At 31.7% G+C, this 14,853-nt stretch overlaps 1 protein-coding gene across 4 annotated transcripts in view; it reads left to right on the top strand.

Moving 5' to 3' along the window:
- Nucleotides 1-14,853, top strand: part of LOC139481658 (glutamine amidotransferase-like class 1 domain-containing protein 1) — a 53,802-nt gene that overhangs the window by 7,326 nt on the left and 31,623 nt on the right. For 2 of the 4 annotated variants that reach the window (XM_071265107.1, XM_071265106.1), the window contains exons 2-7: nt 2,012-2,092; nt 3,774-3,875; nt 5,795-5,893; nt 6,312-6,410; nt 7,092-7,196; nt 9,155-11,132. In XM_071265107.1, coding sequence (XP_071121208.1) covers nt 2,014-2,092; nt 3,774-3,875; nt 5,795-5,893; nt 6,312-6,410; nt 7,092-7,196; nt 9,155-10,572 — 1,902 coding nt within the window. In that variant the 5' untranslated portion in view covers nt 2,012-2,013 and the 3' untranslated portion in view covers nt 10,573-11,132. Of the gene's footprint in view, nt 1-2,011; nt 2,093-3,773; nt 3,876-5,794; nt 5,894-6,311; nt 6,411-7,091; nt 7,197-9,154; nt 11,133-14,853 lie in introns of those variants that run through there. The other 2 variants (XM_071265109.1, XM_071265108.1) reach the window with 1 other exon arrangement.

The raw sequence follows: 14,853 nt of genomic DNA, 5'->3' as shown, positions 1-14,853 counted from the left end.
CAATAAAATTATATATATGAGAATTACAAAATTCATGAATGAACACAACATTATTAGTGAAAACCAAATTGGATTTAAAGAAAAATCCCGTACCTCAGATCACATATTCACCTTGAAATCTATTATAGAACAAAAGAAAAATAAGAAACAGAAGGTGTTTGCTGCCTTTGTTGATCTCAGAAAGGCCTTTGACACAGTTTGGAGAAATGGATTATTTTATATCCTTTTAGAACTTAAATTACCCTGTAAACTTTTTAATATAATTCATTCTATGTATGACGATACTACATGTAGAATTAAATTCCAAAATGGTCTCAGTGAAGAATTTATCTCCAACCGTGGCGTTAAACAGGGAGATGTTCTCAGTCCTTTATTATTTAATCTTTACATAAATAATTTAGTAAAAAGTCTCCAAGATGCTAATACAGATCCCATTGTAATTGGAGATACAACAATAAATTCCCTTTTATTTGCAGATGATATAGTTTTATTATCAAATTCTGAAAAGGGACTACAAACAGCTTTAAATGTTTTTAGTGATTTTTGTAAATGCTGGAAACTAGAAGTCAACATAAACAAATCAAAAGTCATTATATTTAACTCAAATGGGAAAACCCATAATAATTTTTTTAAATATAATAACGAATTCCTGGAAACTGTCAAATCATACTGCTACCTTGGCATGACACTACAGCACACAGGAAATCTAAATCTGTGCAGCTCATTGCTTGTTGAAAAGGGTAGAAAAGCACTTTTTAAAATAAAAAAAACAATTGGACTAAATAACCAATGCAAGCTGTTAGAAAAATTATTTGACTCCCTAGTTGTGCCTATTGCTCTATACGGTAGTGAAGTATGGGGAATAGGCAAACAACACAGGGATTCAGATCCCTTTGAACACTTGCAGTATAAATTTATTAAAGAAATTCTAGGAATACATTGTAAAGCATCAAATGCTGCATGTTTAGCCGAGCTAAATAGATTGCCTTTATATACCAGAATAGAATTTTCAGCAATAAAATATTGGCTTCATATACTTGAATCAAATAATTCACTTGCCCTAAAAATATATAAAGCAACTGAAAAAAATAACTCTTGGATAATAAATATGAAAAATCTCCTTTCAAGACTTGGTTTTCATTTTATTAATCTAAATCCTATTGATATTAAGATGTATTTAAAACACATTCAAGAGAGAATCAATGATATAGCCTTCCAAAAGCAAGAGACTGACATCAATCAAAATAAAAAAATGAACTTTTTTAATATACTTTATAAACCAAATAAAAGACCCTCGTATGTTGATCAATGCAAATCCAAAAGTGATAGATCAACATTATGTAAATTGAGGTTAAGTGCTCATACTTTATCTATTGAAAGAGGGCGATATCTAAAAATACCAAAGCAGAATAGGGTATGTCTTTGCTGTAATAATGGAGACATTGAAGATGAACTTCACTTTCTTTTAAAATGTTCCTCCTATAAATATGTGAGAGATAACCTTATTAAAAAATTAAATAATGTTCTATTGAACAACAAATTTTCTTCCTTATCATATAACTTACTTATATCAATTCTAAATAGTAATTCCCAAACAATATTAAAAATTGTTGTCAACTATTTGAATGAATGCTTGTTGGTGAGAAACTCATTATTAAAAAATACTTGATTTTTGTAATAATGTATATGCTTCTCATTTATTTTTTTATATATTTCTCTCATAATTATCCACTGTCACTCCTTCATTGTATATATATGTTATTGTAGTTAGTCTTTAATTTGTTGCCATAACCATTTATTGTCAATGTGTTAGTGCTAATAAAGTTATCTTATCTTATCTTATAACGGAGGTGTGCCTATATTGGCAGAAATTCATAGGATACAGATACATGGCTATTAGTTTGTTTAAGTAAAGTTGCAGACCCTATTCTGAGTATTCATTTATCATGTTTATAGTCTAGAAGCATAAGTAAGTTTTGAATGTTACTGATTATAATTTTATTTATTGTAGGAATGCCTCTCCGAAAGAAATCCCGTTTGGGACGACCGAAAAAGAACAGCCATCAGAAAAAAGAACCGAAGCATAAAATTGGTAAGTTTATTTTTCAACATGATAACATTTAAATATTTGCTGACTTTGAATACCAATGAATAAGGTTTACTGTAATATCCTTTACTTTATACATAGGTCACTGAGTTCATTGCATGTCTAATGCTGAAGAAAAATGCTTCATTCCCTTTGTCATTCAGGTGTACCCCATCTCTAAGGTGGCTTCGTCTGAGGCACTTCAAGTGATTCCAAAATTTTATATATACTGATATAGACAATTATAGTAGTCTCGGTGATTAGGTGGTGATATATGTCGTCTGCTACTGTTAAATACGAAACTACGGTTAAATACGAAACTACGTTATATTAACGTAGCTGAAAAAGTGGAGTCTCACACTACACGATAAATCGGTAGTGACCAATCTCTGTGTTATAGTAGTCTCAGCATAGACCAAGGTGAGCAAGACAGGCTCTTGAGCCTCTTGTTTTAACTAGATACCGGAATGATGATTATAGCCAAGTTTGGTTAAATTTGGCCAAGTTGTTTCAGAGGAGAAGATTTTTGTAAAAGATGAGTAAGATTTACGAAAAATGGTTAAAAATTGATTATAAAGGGCAATAACTCCTTAATATTATTTTAGATATATAGGTAAACTGTGAACAGCAATAATGTTCAGTAAAGTAAGATCTACAAATAAGTCTGACAACATGATCAATTGACACCTTAAGGAGTTATTGCCCTTTATAGTCAATTTTCAACAATTTTTCGTAAATTTTTGTAATCTTTTACAAAAATCTTCTCCTCTGAAACTACTAAGTCAAATTTAACCAAACTTGTTCACAATCGTTATTAGGGTATGTAGTTTGAAAAATGTGTCCGTTGACCCGGCCAGCCAACCAAGATGGGCGCTTTGGCTAAAAATAGAACAAAGGGGTAAAATATAGATTTTGGCTATTAACTCTGAAACCAAAGCATTTAGAGCAAATCTGACAGTATTAGAATTGTTAATCAAGTCAAAATCTATCTGCCCTGAAATTTTCAGATGAGTCGGAAAACCTGTTGTTGGGTTGCTACCCCTTTATTGGTAATTTCAAGGAAATTTTGCCACTTTTGGTTATTATCTTGAATATTATTATAGATAGAGATAAACTGTAAACAGCAATAATGTTCAGCAAAGTAAGATCTACAAATAAATCAACATGATGAAAATGGTCAGTTGACCCCTTATGGAGGTATTGCCCTTTACAGTCAATTTTTAACATTTTTCATAAATTTTGTAAATTTTTGTAAATTTTAAAAATATTTTCCTCTGTAACTAGTTATGTAATGGGCCAAGTTCATTATAGATAGAGATAATTGTAAGTAGCAAGAATATTCAGTAAAGTAAGATCTACATACACATCACCATCACCAAAACGCAATTTTGTTATTAATCCATCTGTGTCTTTTGTTTAATATGCACATGCATAGACCAAGGTGAGCGACACCGGCTCTTAAGAGCCTTTAGATATTTAAACTTATCAAAAGTTGATATTGTTAGCATTTGTTTAAGAAATAAATTCTTTAATTTCATGCTTTATTTTTATTTTAACAATCATGATTATTCTAGTTAAATATTCTTTTAATGTATTTATTAAAAATGTACTAATTATATAGAGTTGTACTTACTTGTGCATGTTGATAAATTAAGTATTTAACTTTTTGTTTCCATCTCTATTTTAGTACGCATGATCAGTGAGGGATCCAAAGACAGGTTGATCACTTCTACAAACAGTTCATTGAAACTAGAGTGTTATGCAGATAATGAATTCCATAATACTGATGGTAAATTTTATAGATGCAAAAATTTATGACTAGATAAATACTTAATTTTATTAGACATTAATCCTTAAAGTCATATGAAACCTCAAATTAGAAAAAATAATGCATATATATGTTTTTATGCCCCACCTACGATAGTAGAGGGGCATTATGTTTTCTGGTCTGTGCGTCTGTCCGTCCGTTCGTCCGTCTGTCTGTCTGTCTGTCCGTTCGTCCGTCTGTCCCGCTTCAGGTTAAAGTTTTTGGTCAAGGTAGTTTTTGATGAAGTTGAAGTCCAATCGACTTCAAACTTAGTACACATGTTCCCTATGATATGATCTTTCTAATTTTAATGCCAAATTAGAGTTTTTACCCCAATTTCACGGTACACTGAACATGGAAAATGATAGTGCGAGTGGGGCATTCGTGTACTGAGGACACATTCTTGTTTATAACTAAATGTATAGTTTTCATTATAAAACTTATGTACATATACTTTTACTTGATCATATTTAGAAGAAATTTACTTTATTTGAATTGTTTGCTTCCAGGAACTTGAAGTAATTCGCAGATATATTTTCTGTATGCAAAGTGACCTCAGCGTGACCCTCTCGTAAAAATCCAGTGATCCCAAGTAACGCATGGATCTGTCCTTATAATAAACTATTATCTGATTGTACATGTTAAACAGGTGCTCAATATCCAAGTTTAATTGTTGGTTGTTTACTATAAGGTGTCAATCCGTAAACTTCGGCTTCTAAAGATGACATTTAAGAGCTGCCATATTTTCACTTCATAACAGACAGAGGGAGGAAAAAATTGCCATTTATACAATGTGGTTACCTAAAAGATGATAAAATCGTGCACAGAAGACTAAGTTTAGGAAAAAAACATGCATTGGTTCAAGAATTGGATAAAAATTATTTTTCACCAGTCACTCGTTTCATATGACTAAGGTGTAATACCCACCATTGATTTCCCTTACATGTATTTCTCTTTGTTTCAATGAAGAAAGACTTGGCATGAGTAAAGTTTTATCCTATCCAGTACTATCATGACTATAGACAAAATTTCACATAATATTTCATTGCATAAAGGTAAATAACTACTAATCAAATATTCCACTCTTTTTATCTGTGTGCAATTTTCATCTGTGTGCAAGCTTTAGGAACAATGTAACCTCAAGTTTCTAAATTTTCTTTATAAACCAAATAAAAAAATAATGTTGCATTTGAAAATTTTATGTCAGACTGGATAAAAACCTAGATTAAGACAATAATCCTTAAAATGAAACGATCATAAATTCATTCATATCAAATATTTAATGAATGATTTGCTCCGTCCATTCCTAGCACTATATATATAATGAAGAAATTTTCAGCCAAGCAACTACATGTAAATAAAAGCAAGACATGTTGCGTTTACTTTAAAAAAAAAAGTAACTTAAAATTCTTAACTTTAATTATGAATAATTTAATTTTGGATGTAACCCGTCTTCTGATTGGCTGATGTTATTTTGTTATGAGCCCATAGAAATAATTTAGTCATGTGACCGTGACGTCATCAATGTTTTTTCATGGTTTTCTACAGTTTAAAATTAATGGAATTTAAAATTAAATTATAAGAAATGACTAATATTTTTTCTGTCTATTCGAAATAACATAAAAAATGTGGTGCACACTGTTAAATAACCCGCTACGCGCATTATTCAGTGTGCACCACATTTTTTATGTTATTTCTTCATAGACAGAAAAAATATTACAGTCATTCCTTAAAGATTTTTGAACACATACTAGATAGATATTGTTCACTGTCACATAAAAGCTATATTAGTTGAGCTCAATATTCATTTATTGTAATAATTCATTAATTACTAAGCAGAGTTGTACATATGTTTCATGAGTAAAAGAATATTTAACAGTATGTATCAATCTTTATTTTAGTACACATGGTTAGTGAGAGACCCACAGAGACGTTGATTACCTCTTCAGATATTACAGTTAAACTAGAGTGTCCAGATAATGAAATCCAGGATACTGATGGTAAAATTTATAGATGTGATAAATACCTAAATTTAGCCATTTATTCTATAGTATGAATTTATTTTTTTTGCTCTCTTCAACCCTATATAAATGAAAAAAATATTTCAGCCAAGAAACTAACTTTAGCAAGACATTTTGATTTAACTTCTAAAATTTAACTATGGAGAATTCTGAATACACACTAGATAGATATTGGACACTGTCAAAAAGGCTAATGCTAGTTTGTGCTTCTAGCCAACATGGATTTCCTGTTTAATACAAAAATTTGGAAAAAATTATTCAAAATTAAAAATGGATCTCCCTCATGCAAAGCATACTGTTTATGTTATTAACTAAATACTCATTGAATATATTTATTGCTTATACAGAAATGTTGAGTTCATAAAATTATTAAAAGAAATTCTCATTTGTATTTCAGTACACATGGTTAGGGAGAGACCCACAGATACGTTGATTACCTCTTCAGACATTTCAGTTAAACTAGAGTGTCCAGATAATGAAGTTCTTGATACTGATGGTAAAATTTACAGCAGCAAAATTTTTTGAATTATACAGATTTTTATGAAACTTATATCAAAGTTTTTTATCAGCATTGTCTTGAAAATCATTGTGTATCAATATGTTTTAGAGTTATGTCCCTTATTGTCTTTGATGACCAATTTTTATGAAATTTTTATCAATATTTTTGCCAAGTTAGAATTAGTCAGTGCTGATTATTTTTTTTTTAAGAGATGTGCACTTTGGAAACATTGACTGTGGAAAATTGCATTGTTAGGGCTTTTATGTGTTCAATTCTGGTCAGAATTTCATGAATGTTATATCATAGGTTTATATCAGCAATGTCTTTGACACTTTTGAAAATAAGTACTGATCAAATGTTTTCAACTAGTTACGTCTCTTGGAAATATTAATTATAATGAATTCACATTTAATTTAAATTGTATTTGCTCTGAAGACTTCGTTTCTCCAAGATCATTTTAGATTGTTTCAAGAACAAAAAAAAGTGTTTTTTGTAGTTACTGCACTTGTACCTTGGACAGATCAATTATATTGCAACACAGGGAACATTGGAACTCTGTTCTCTTATTCATGTTATTATTATGGTCATAGAATTATTTTGAAATATTTAACATAAATTGACAGAATGGTGGTTATATAGACTAACAGGGACTAATTGGTCTTTTTAATTTTTTTTCAGATTTGCTTGACAATCATATTGTTGAAGATACTGTTACTGATGAAGTGTGTTTGCATGAGAATCATCAGTTGGTTGCAGAGAACATTAAAGTTGCACATGTTGAAGGTTAATATATCATATACTTGTATGTAAATGACTTGATAAAGAATTTGCTTAGTTGGAAAGTTGCTTTCTTTAATTGATAATCTTGTCAGCATTTGATTGATAATTAAACCCCCTGCCTTTAAACTCGGAAACTTAAAATCTAAAATTTGGACAGTACCTCAAAGAAATGTGGATCTTCACGGGTCAAGAAATAAAGACGGAAAATCGTCAAAATTTAACGCTTTTTGCCCTAAGTTTGTTATCAAGTGCTAAAAGCGTTAAATTTTCAAGATTTTTTTGTGATGATGAAGATCTGTATTTTGCATGTTTAGAGTGGACCCAAAATAACTAATCCATAAAAAAAAATTAAAAAAAATCATTTGTTAGTTGGGAGTGGATCTGATCTGGGATCTGGGTTCAGCAGAAGATCATTTAGACCAAAAATACAGAATTTTCAAGACTATTTACGATTTTTTCTTTAACTGGACCTGAAACTGGAAGGAGTCAATTCTTATGTAAATTTCAGTAATATTTAACATCAGTATTAATATGCTTACAGGTGTGCACTATTTTTGCAAGTTTTAGGCTTCTGAACTTCCTGTGTAAGGAACTGAAGGGAAGCCCTCCAGAAAACCCATCTTTATCTGATTTCAATTTTTCAAATTTGTATTTGATAATATTCGTTTATTTCCAATTTCTATGCATAATCTATACAATATAATCTGACAGTTTTTGGTCAAGTTAGTTTAAGGTTATAATCCTGGAACCTTTGATATAAAAAAAGAAGATGTGGTATGATTGCCAATGAGACAACTATCCACAAAAGACCAAAAATGACACAGACATTAACACCTATAGGTCACCGTACAGCCTTCAACAATGAGCAAAGCCCATACCGCATAGTGAGCTATAAAAGGCCCAGATAAGACAATGTATTCAAACGAGAAAACTAATGACCTTATTTATGTAAAAAAAATGAACGAAAAACAAATATGTAACACATAAACAAACGACAACCACTGAATTACAGGCTCCTGACTTGGGACAGGCACATACATAAATAATGTGGCAGGGTTAAACATGTTAGCGGGATCCCAACCCTCCCCCTAACCTGGGACAGTGGTATAACAGTACAACATAAGAACGAACTATAAAAATCAGTTGAAAAAGGCTTAACTCATCAGATGGACAAACATACAAGTGGATAACTATTTATAATAAAGTTGAAGTCATATCAACTTAAAACTAGTACACTTCATGTCAATTATGAATTGATCTTTTACAAGTTTTGTTTAGAGGCTACCTGAAACCCACCTCTGTGTGTAGTAATTTTTCACTCTAATCAAGACCCATTAGTTGTCTTAAGATGTTTTCTGCTCTTTGGTTGTTGGGTCATTGTCTCTTTGACATGTTCCCCATTTCCATTCCAAAATTATATATCAAATAACTTCTAGGTTTTGACCCCAATTGTATGGTTTACTGAACATAGAAAATAATAGCATTGCACAATGTCCTGTGTCCACCCAAAATGTACTCATGGAAATTGTATACGATACCAACACAAATTCCAATACCAAATCTTTTATTATAGTGACATGTGTTTTATGATATTAAACATTATATCAATAAGTGATTGTAATTACATGTATCAACACCTGGTCCCTTTCGACCTATATTTCGCTGTAAATATATATACAATTTTTATATTAAAATGAATACTGTAAATTCAGAAATTATTGCGTGCATTTATTATTGGGATTTTGATTTTGACATTTTAGACTAAAACGCAATTTTAATTTTTGCGATATTTAGAAAAATCCTGTTTAATTCATATAAAAAAATTTAAAATGCGAGTTTTAATTATTGTGATTATAACCCTATTGCATTTTTCCCAATAATAAAAATATCGCTATAATTTCTGAATTTACAGTATTTATTTATACTATACTTGTTATAACATTTATAATGTCTTTTTTTAGGCAAATACCATAAGTTCTGGAATATTCCAAATACTCATCATACTACAATTACAAGTTTGTGCAGTAGAGATGACAAATACAAAAAGTTAGGGGAAGTTCCAAATGTTCACCATGGTACCAGTGAGGATAATAGAATAGATATGGTTGATAGTGAAGGGCACCAGTTTTATGTTGCTTTAGACCATAGTTACCTTTACCAACCAAACATTAATGTGGTTGAATTTGTGCTTGAAAAATCTAAACACTTGTTTGATATGCTTAAAAAAGACTGTGAGCAAAATTTAAATGAACACGGCCCTTTTGAATTGGTGAAAAGGTCAAAGTATGTACGGTATGTTGATTTGTATGACACAGATAATCCAACAGTCAAAACGTGCATAACCATTTATGACAATTTTCAAGCTGAAATAGTTGTTCATGGTGTACAATTACCAAAGAGTCATGCCATATGGGACACACCTGGCCTACCCGTCAAGTTTCTAAGTACACAACATGTACAGGAGCTGCTCCGTACAGCATCATGCCACCAAGTATGTATTGGCAACCCAGAACCTGATTTTCAAATGGATTTGCCTTTTCCAGGTTACTATAGTAATAAGCCTTCTTCAACCTTTGCAGGATATAGAGAGGATGATTTGGGTGCATATAATAAAAACTTCCACTACAAGAGTACCATAAGATCATCTTACTGCACTTTGCTGTCAAGAGTAGAAAGATGTAAAAGTTGCCAGGTCTATCGTAAGTCTCTTCACAAAAGGAAAAATCGTCTTAAGAAAAAAGTTCCACCTGAAGAAATAAATTGGTTGTCAGGTACCACATGTACCAAGGCAAATACAGCTTTGACAGAAAGTGAGAAAGTTATAAAATTAAAACAACTTACAGCAATGTTAACTGATCTGAAGGCAAAGAATAAAAACTTAGAGAAGATATTACAAGTTCATGGAATAGAGACGAAATTACAAGTATATGAAATAGATAAGAATTCACAAGTAAATGAAATAAAGATGAAATTACGAGTAAATGAAATATTGAAAAAGTCACAAGTAAATGGAATAGGGACAAAATTACAAGGAAATGAAACAGAGAAGAATTCACAAGTAAATGAAATAGAGAAGAAAATACAAGGAAATGAAATAGACATGATAGAGAAGAATTCACAAGTAAATGAATTAGAGAAAAAATCACAAGGAAATGAAATAGTGAAGAATTTACAAGTAAATGAAGTCGGACAGAAATTACAAGGAAATGAAGTCAGGAAGAATTTACAAGTAAATGAAATAGAGAACTCACAAGTAATTGAAATAGAGAAGAAATTACAAGTAAATGAAACCTGGAAAAAAATACAAGTAAATGAAATAGACAAGAATTCACAAGGAAATGAAATAAGGATTCAGATAACAAGGCCTTTTAAGCATTGATGAAAAAACTAAATTAAAGAGATGGAAAGGCAGTACCCAGATGGCAGTATATATTAGCAGTTGAAATAAAACTGATTGATAATAATAAAAAAAAAAGTATGAAATGGCAACCAACGATGATATGATGGTATCTTTATCTAAAGATCAAGTCATCTTTAATTTCTGTTGCTTTGCGACACTAAGGCTTCATCCACTGGCCAAGTGAGAGATAATTATATGACTTAACAGTCACATTATTAAGTTAGGAGTATGTTAGAATTCACATATTATGGAGGCATAAGCAAATGTGATCAAGCTGGAGAACCTTATTGAGGAGTGGTACTCCTCAGTATGTTGGTATCCTTGGTGACAAAATAAGATTAAAAGAAGATCCAAGAGTTGAATTTGATGAACTCGTCTTGTTAATTGTGCATTAGCTAACTGAAGTAATAAACAATGCAATGAAAGATGTGTATCGTAAACATGACTTGTTATTTTGTATTTATAAGAAAATTTCCATTTGTTGAAATCTTATAAATATGCTTTTTACTGTTTTTAAGGTAAAGATAATTTTAATATCTTCTTTTGATTTTTTTTGTTTTTTTAAGAGAGATTTTAAAATGTACCATCACATTATCATAATTATTATTTGAAAGTAATTTGGTTAAAAAAAAAGTGTAACAGAGAGGGTTTGGTAACAATACTTTCTCTAATTTACATGCTTGTTTCACATATATCTTGATTTTTGTGAGAAAATATTTCTCGTCTCCGGAGATTACTTTGTTATCTACAAAGAGTTTGGTCAAAATTCCATTATGATGTCAACTTTTCTTAATTTCATCAGATATTCCTATTGTGACGTCATAGAAAAAGGTGACCAAACCTGATTACATCACATATAAAGAACACAACATTCTGCAAATCTTTGAAAAGGAAAAATGAACCTTGTTCGTGTTGTTTAGATATTATCTAAAAATCATTTAAGAAACAGATTCCACCACTGTGATAATTAATTGTGTATCACAATTTTTTCTCCACTCAAAAAAATTTATTATTTGAAAAAATTGCCAAGCCTCAAACTTTGGATATCAAAATTTATCTGTCACAAGTGGAGAAATCTCTTAGCACACTTGATGCAGTGCAGGGACCTGTGTTGCTCAATTTCCTTTTTGAAATTAGTAAATTATCATGATTATTATAATATTCATTTAAACAAACAAAGGAATCGAGAAATGCACAAATGTGTTCAGTTTGGAAGACTGTTGAATGTACTAACAACACACCTTTTATAAGTGAAGCCTTTTAAGCTCACCTGGCCCTCACTTGGAGGGGGGATAGGACCTTTATCGGGACTCTGGGATCGGGTATTTTTAAGCTCTGGATTTCGGGATTGACCCTTCCAGAATCCGGGAATTCTTTTTTTCGAATTTCGGGACCTCAGGATTTGGTGTTTTTAAGCCCGGGATTTCGGGATCAGGACCCCTCCTACCATCCCTCATCTTGGTGATCTGTCATTGCATGTTAACTTTTACAAAAATCTTCTCGTCTGAAACTACTGGTCCACAATCATCATTGGGGTATCTAGTTTAAAGAATGTGTCTGGTGACCTGGCCAACCAACCAAGATGGCTATCATGGCTAAAAATAGATCATAGGGGTAAAATGTAGATTGTTGCTCATATCTCTGAAACCAAAGCATTTAGAGCAAATCTGACAGGATAAAATGGTTAATTAGGTTAACATCTATCTGCCCTGAAATTATCAGACTAATCAGGCAATCTGCTATTGAATTGCTACCCCTGATAATTTTTGCAGCTTTTGGTAATTATGTTCAATATTATGATAGATAGTAATAAACTGCAAACATCAATAATTTAAAGCAAAGTAAGACCTACAAACAGTCAACATGACCAATGTGGTCAATTGACACTTTAAGGAGTTATTGCCCTTTATAGTCAATTTAAAACAATTTCATAAATTTTGTAAATTTTTTACAAATTATTTACCTCTGTTACAATTGAGCCAATTAGTTCATTATAGATAGAGATAATTGTAGGAAGCGAGAATGTCAGTTAAGTAAGATCTACAAACACATCACCATCACCAAAACACAGTACTGTCATGAATCCATCTGTGTATGTTGTTTCATATGCACATAGACCAAGGTGAGCGACACAGGCTCTTCAGAGCCTCTTGTTTAGCATTACAAATAAAACTGAGATAAATATGATTACCAATTAGGCAACTATATACACCATAGTTTAAACGATGTGGCTGTAAGTAGTTAGAGGCACCAGTACAGCCTTCAACAATGGGAAAAGAAATTGTATGGCTTTTATAGCCAACTAATAAATAGTTGGCTTTAAAAGGCCCTATGAAACAGATCAATTGAAAAAACTAACTGGCTTATTCAAAACAAAGCAATTTAGGAAAAAACATGACAGAAATCTACCAACGACAACCACTAAACTACAGGCTACTAACATATAAAGAATGTGGTGTGTTTAAACATGGTTGTGAGTGCTTAACCCTCACACTAACCTTGGACATACATGTAAGTGTGGTAGAGCAACATAAGAAGGTAAAACAAATTATAAAAAAATCAGTCAAAAAGTGCTCAACTCTTGTTTACAATTTGATATACAATATTTGCCAATAAGAAGCAGCTGTCAGTCGAGGTTAATTTTGTAGGAGTGGTGGAATTGAATTAACATATCCCAGAAAGTGTTGCATATTCTTAACCTTTCAGATTTTTGAAGTTCTTGTTTAGACCAGACATAGCTATGTATATATACATTCTGTTCAGCCAAACAGACAACTCAAACAGGACAGATTTTATTCTCTTTAGAATTTTAACAGGAAAATTGTCATTAATTTCCAACAAGAAAATGTTATAAGGAAGCTATAGTGCATTGTAACATCAAAAAATCATCCCATTTATTAACATTATAAGTGGATAAAAAAAAACAAGAAACAGATCATAACTCTTTTGATCCCAGAGACTGGACTGCTTGGTTTACAAACTTAACAGGAAGCTCTATATTGAAACACATATTTCCTTGTCTGGTTTCTATAAGAGGGCACATAGCTCTGTTAACTAGAATCCGCTGGTATTACACTACATCCTTGAAACCCTACCATGCAGAAAGAGTAGTATTCAGTCGAAAACTAGCTTGATTGGTCAGGTGATAATATTTTTTTTTGAAGTTTATCTCCATTTTGAATATCGCCCAATTCGTCAAGAAACCTAGAGCTGCACTAAATATCATATACAAAAATATTTGGTACACTAAGAAATACACAACTTAGAAATGACTTCAAGTGATCACGAGGAGTTGCCAAATGAGTAATTGATTGATTGTAGATTGCTTAACGTCCAGTGGCAAATACTTCATGCATATTCAGGACGAGAACAAGTTCACAATAAATACAATAGGTAGGTTGATACAATAGAGGCCATCTGGGATGATGGTCGGAGAAATGTGGACTGCCACTGGAAAATGAGGGTATATTGGATAGGGACAGAAATTTTGCCTTGCAACAGGCCACCTACGGACCCCTCAAAGAGTTGTTGCAAGTGTTCTTAACGTGCAAAGAGCGTGGCACTCTCCTTACACGAGGCATCGGGTATTAACGTCCCCCTTCTGACCGGACGTGACTGCGAACTTGATACATCCCGCACAGCCAAACGGACGCCCCACTTCGACAAACGTTTTACTGCCGGTCGGGAGAAGACCAAGTGACCATATTTCTATACACGGTCCACAGTCACTCTTGGGGTTAGTAATTAAATTGTTGACTAAGAACAATTATCTGTTAACTACGTACTTTAAACTCCATTATGTAATAAGCATTTATTTAGTACTTATGGTTGAAACTAAATGCATATAAAACGATGTACGTCATAAAACCCTATAAAACGCAACAAACGTGACCCGATACTCGTTAGTATTTCAAATTCAAATTCAAATATTTTATTGGACAAAGCACATATGATACAATGCGTATTCCAAGATACAAACACATTAAACATGACAATTTATGCAAATACAACATAAAGAAACATTTCAAGTACTAATTATATATATAATATCACAGTATTACACAGTATTATACTTATGGTAGACCAACTGACATTAGATTTTTATTACGAAGTTCAAAAGCTTGACTTAAATAATTACATATTTGTCTGGTGTCACCAGATTTACTGGGTTAAGTAAATAAATCGTTGATTTAATATCATCATCATTATTAAGGTTATTGAAAATATCAAACTTCTCTCGAAGGTCTTTATATAGAGGAC

The sequence above is a fragment of the Mytilus edulis genome, chromosome 7 (assembly GCF_963676685.1).
Source record: "Mytilus edulis chromosome 7, xbMytEdul2.2, whole genome shotgun sequence".
In the NCBI taxonomy this organism is placed as follows: Eukaryota; Metazoa; Mollusca; class Bivalvia; order Mytilida; family Mytilidae; genus Mytilus; species Mytilus edulis.
This window is presented reverse-complemented; position numbering and strand designations above follow the sequence as displayed.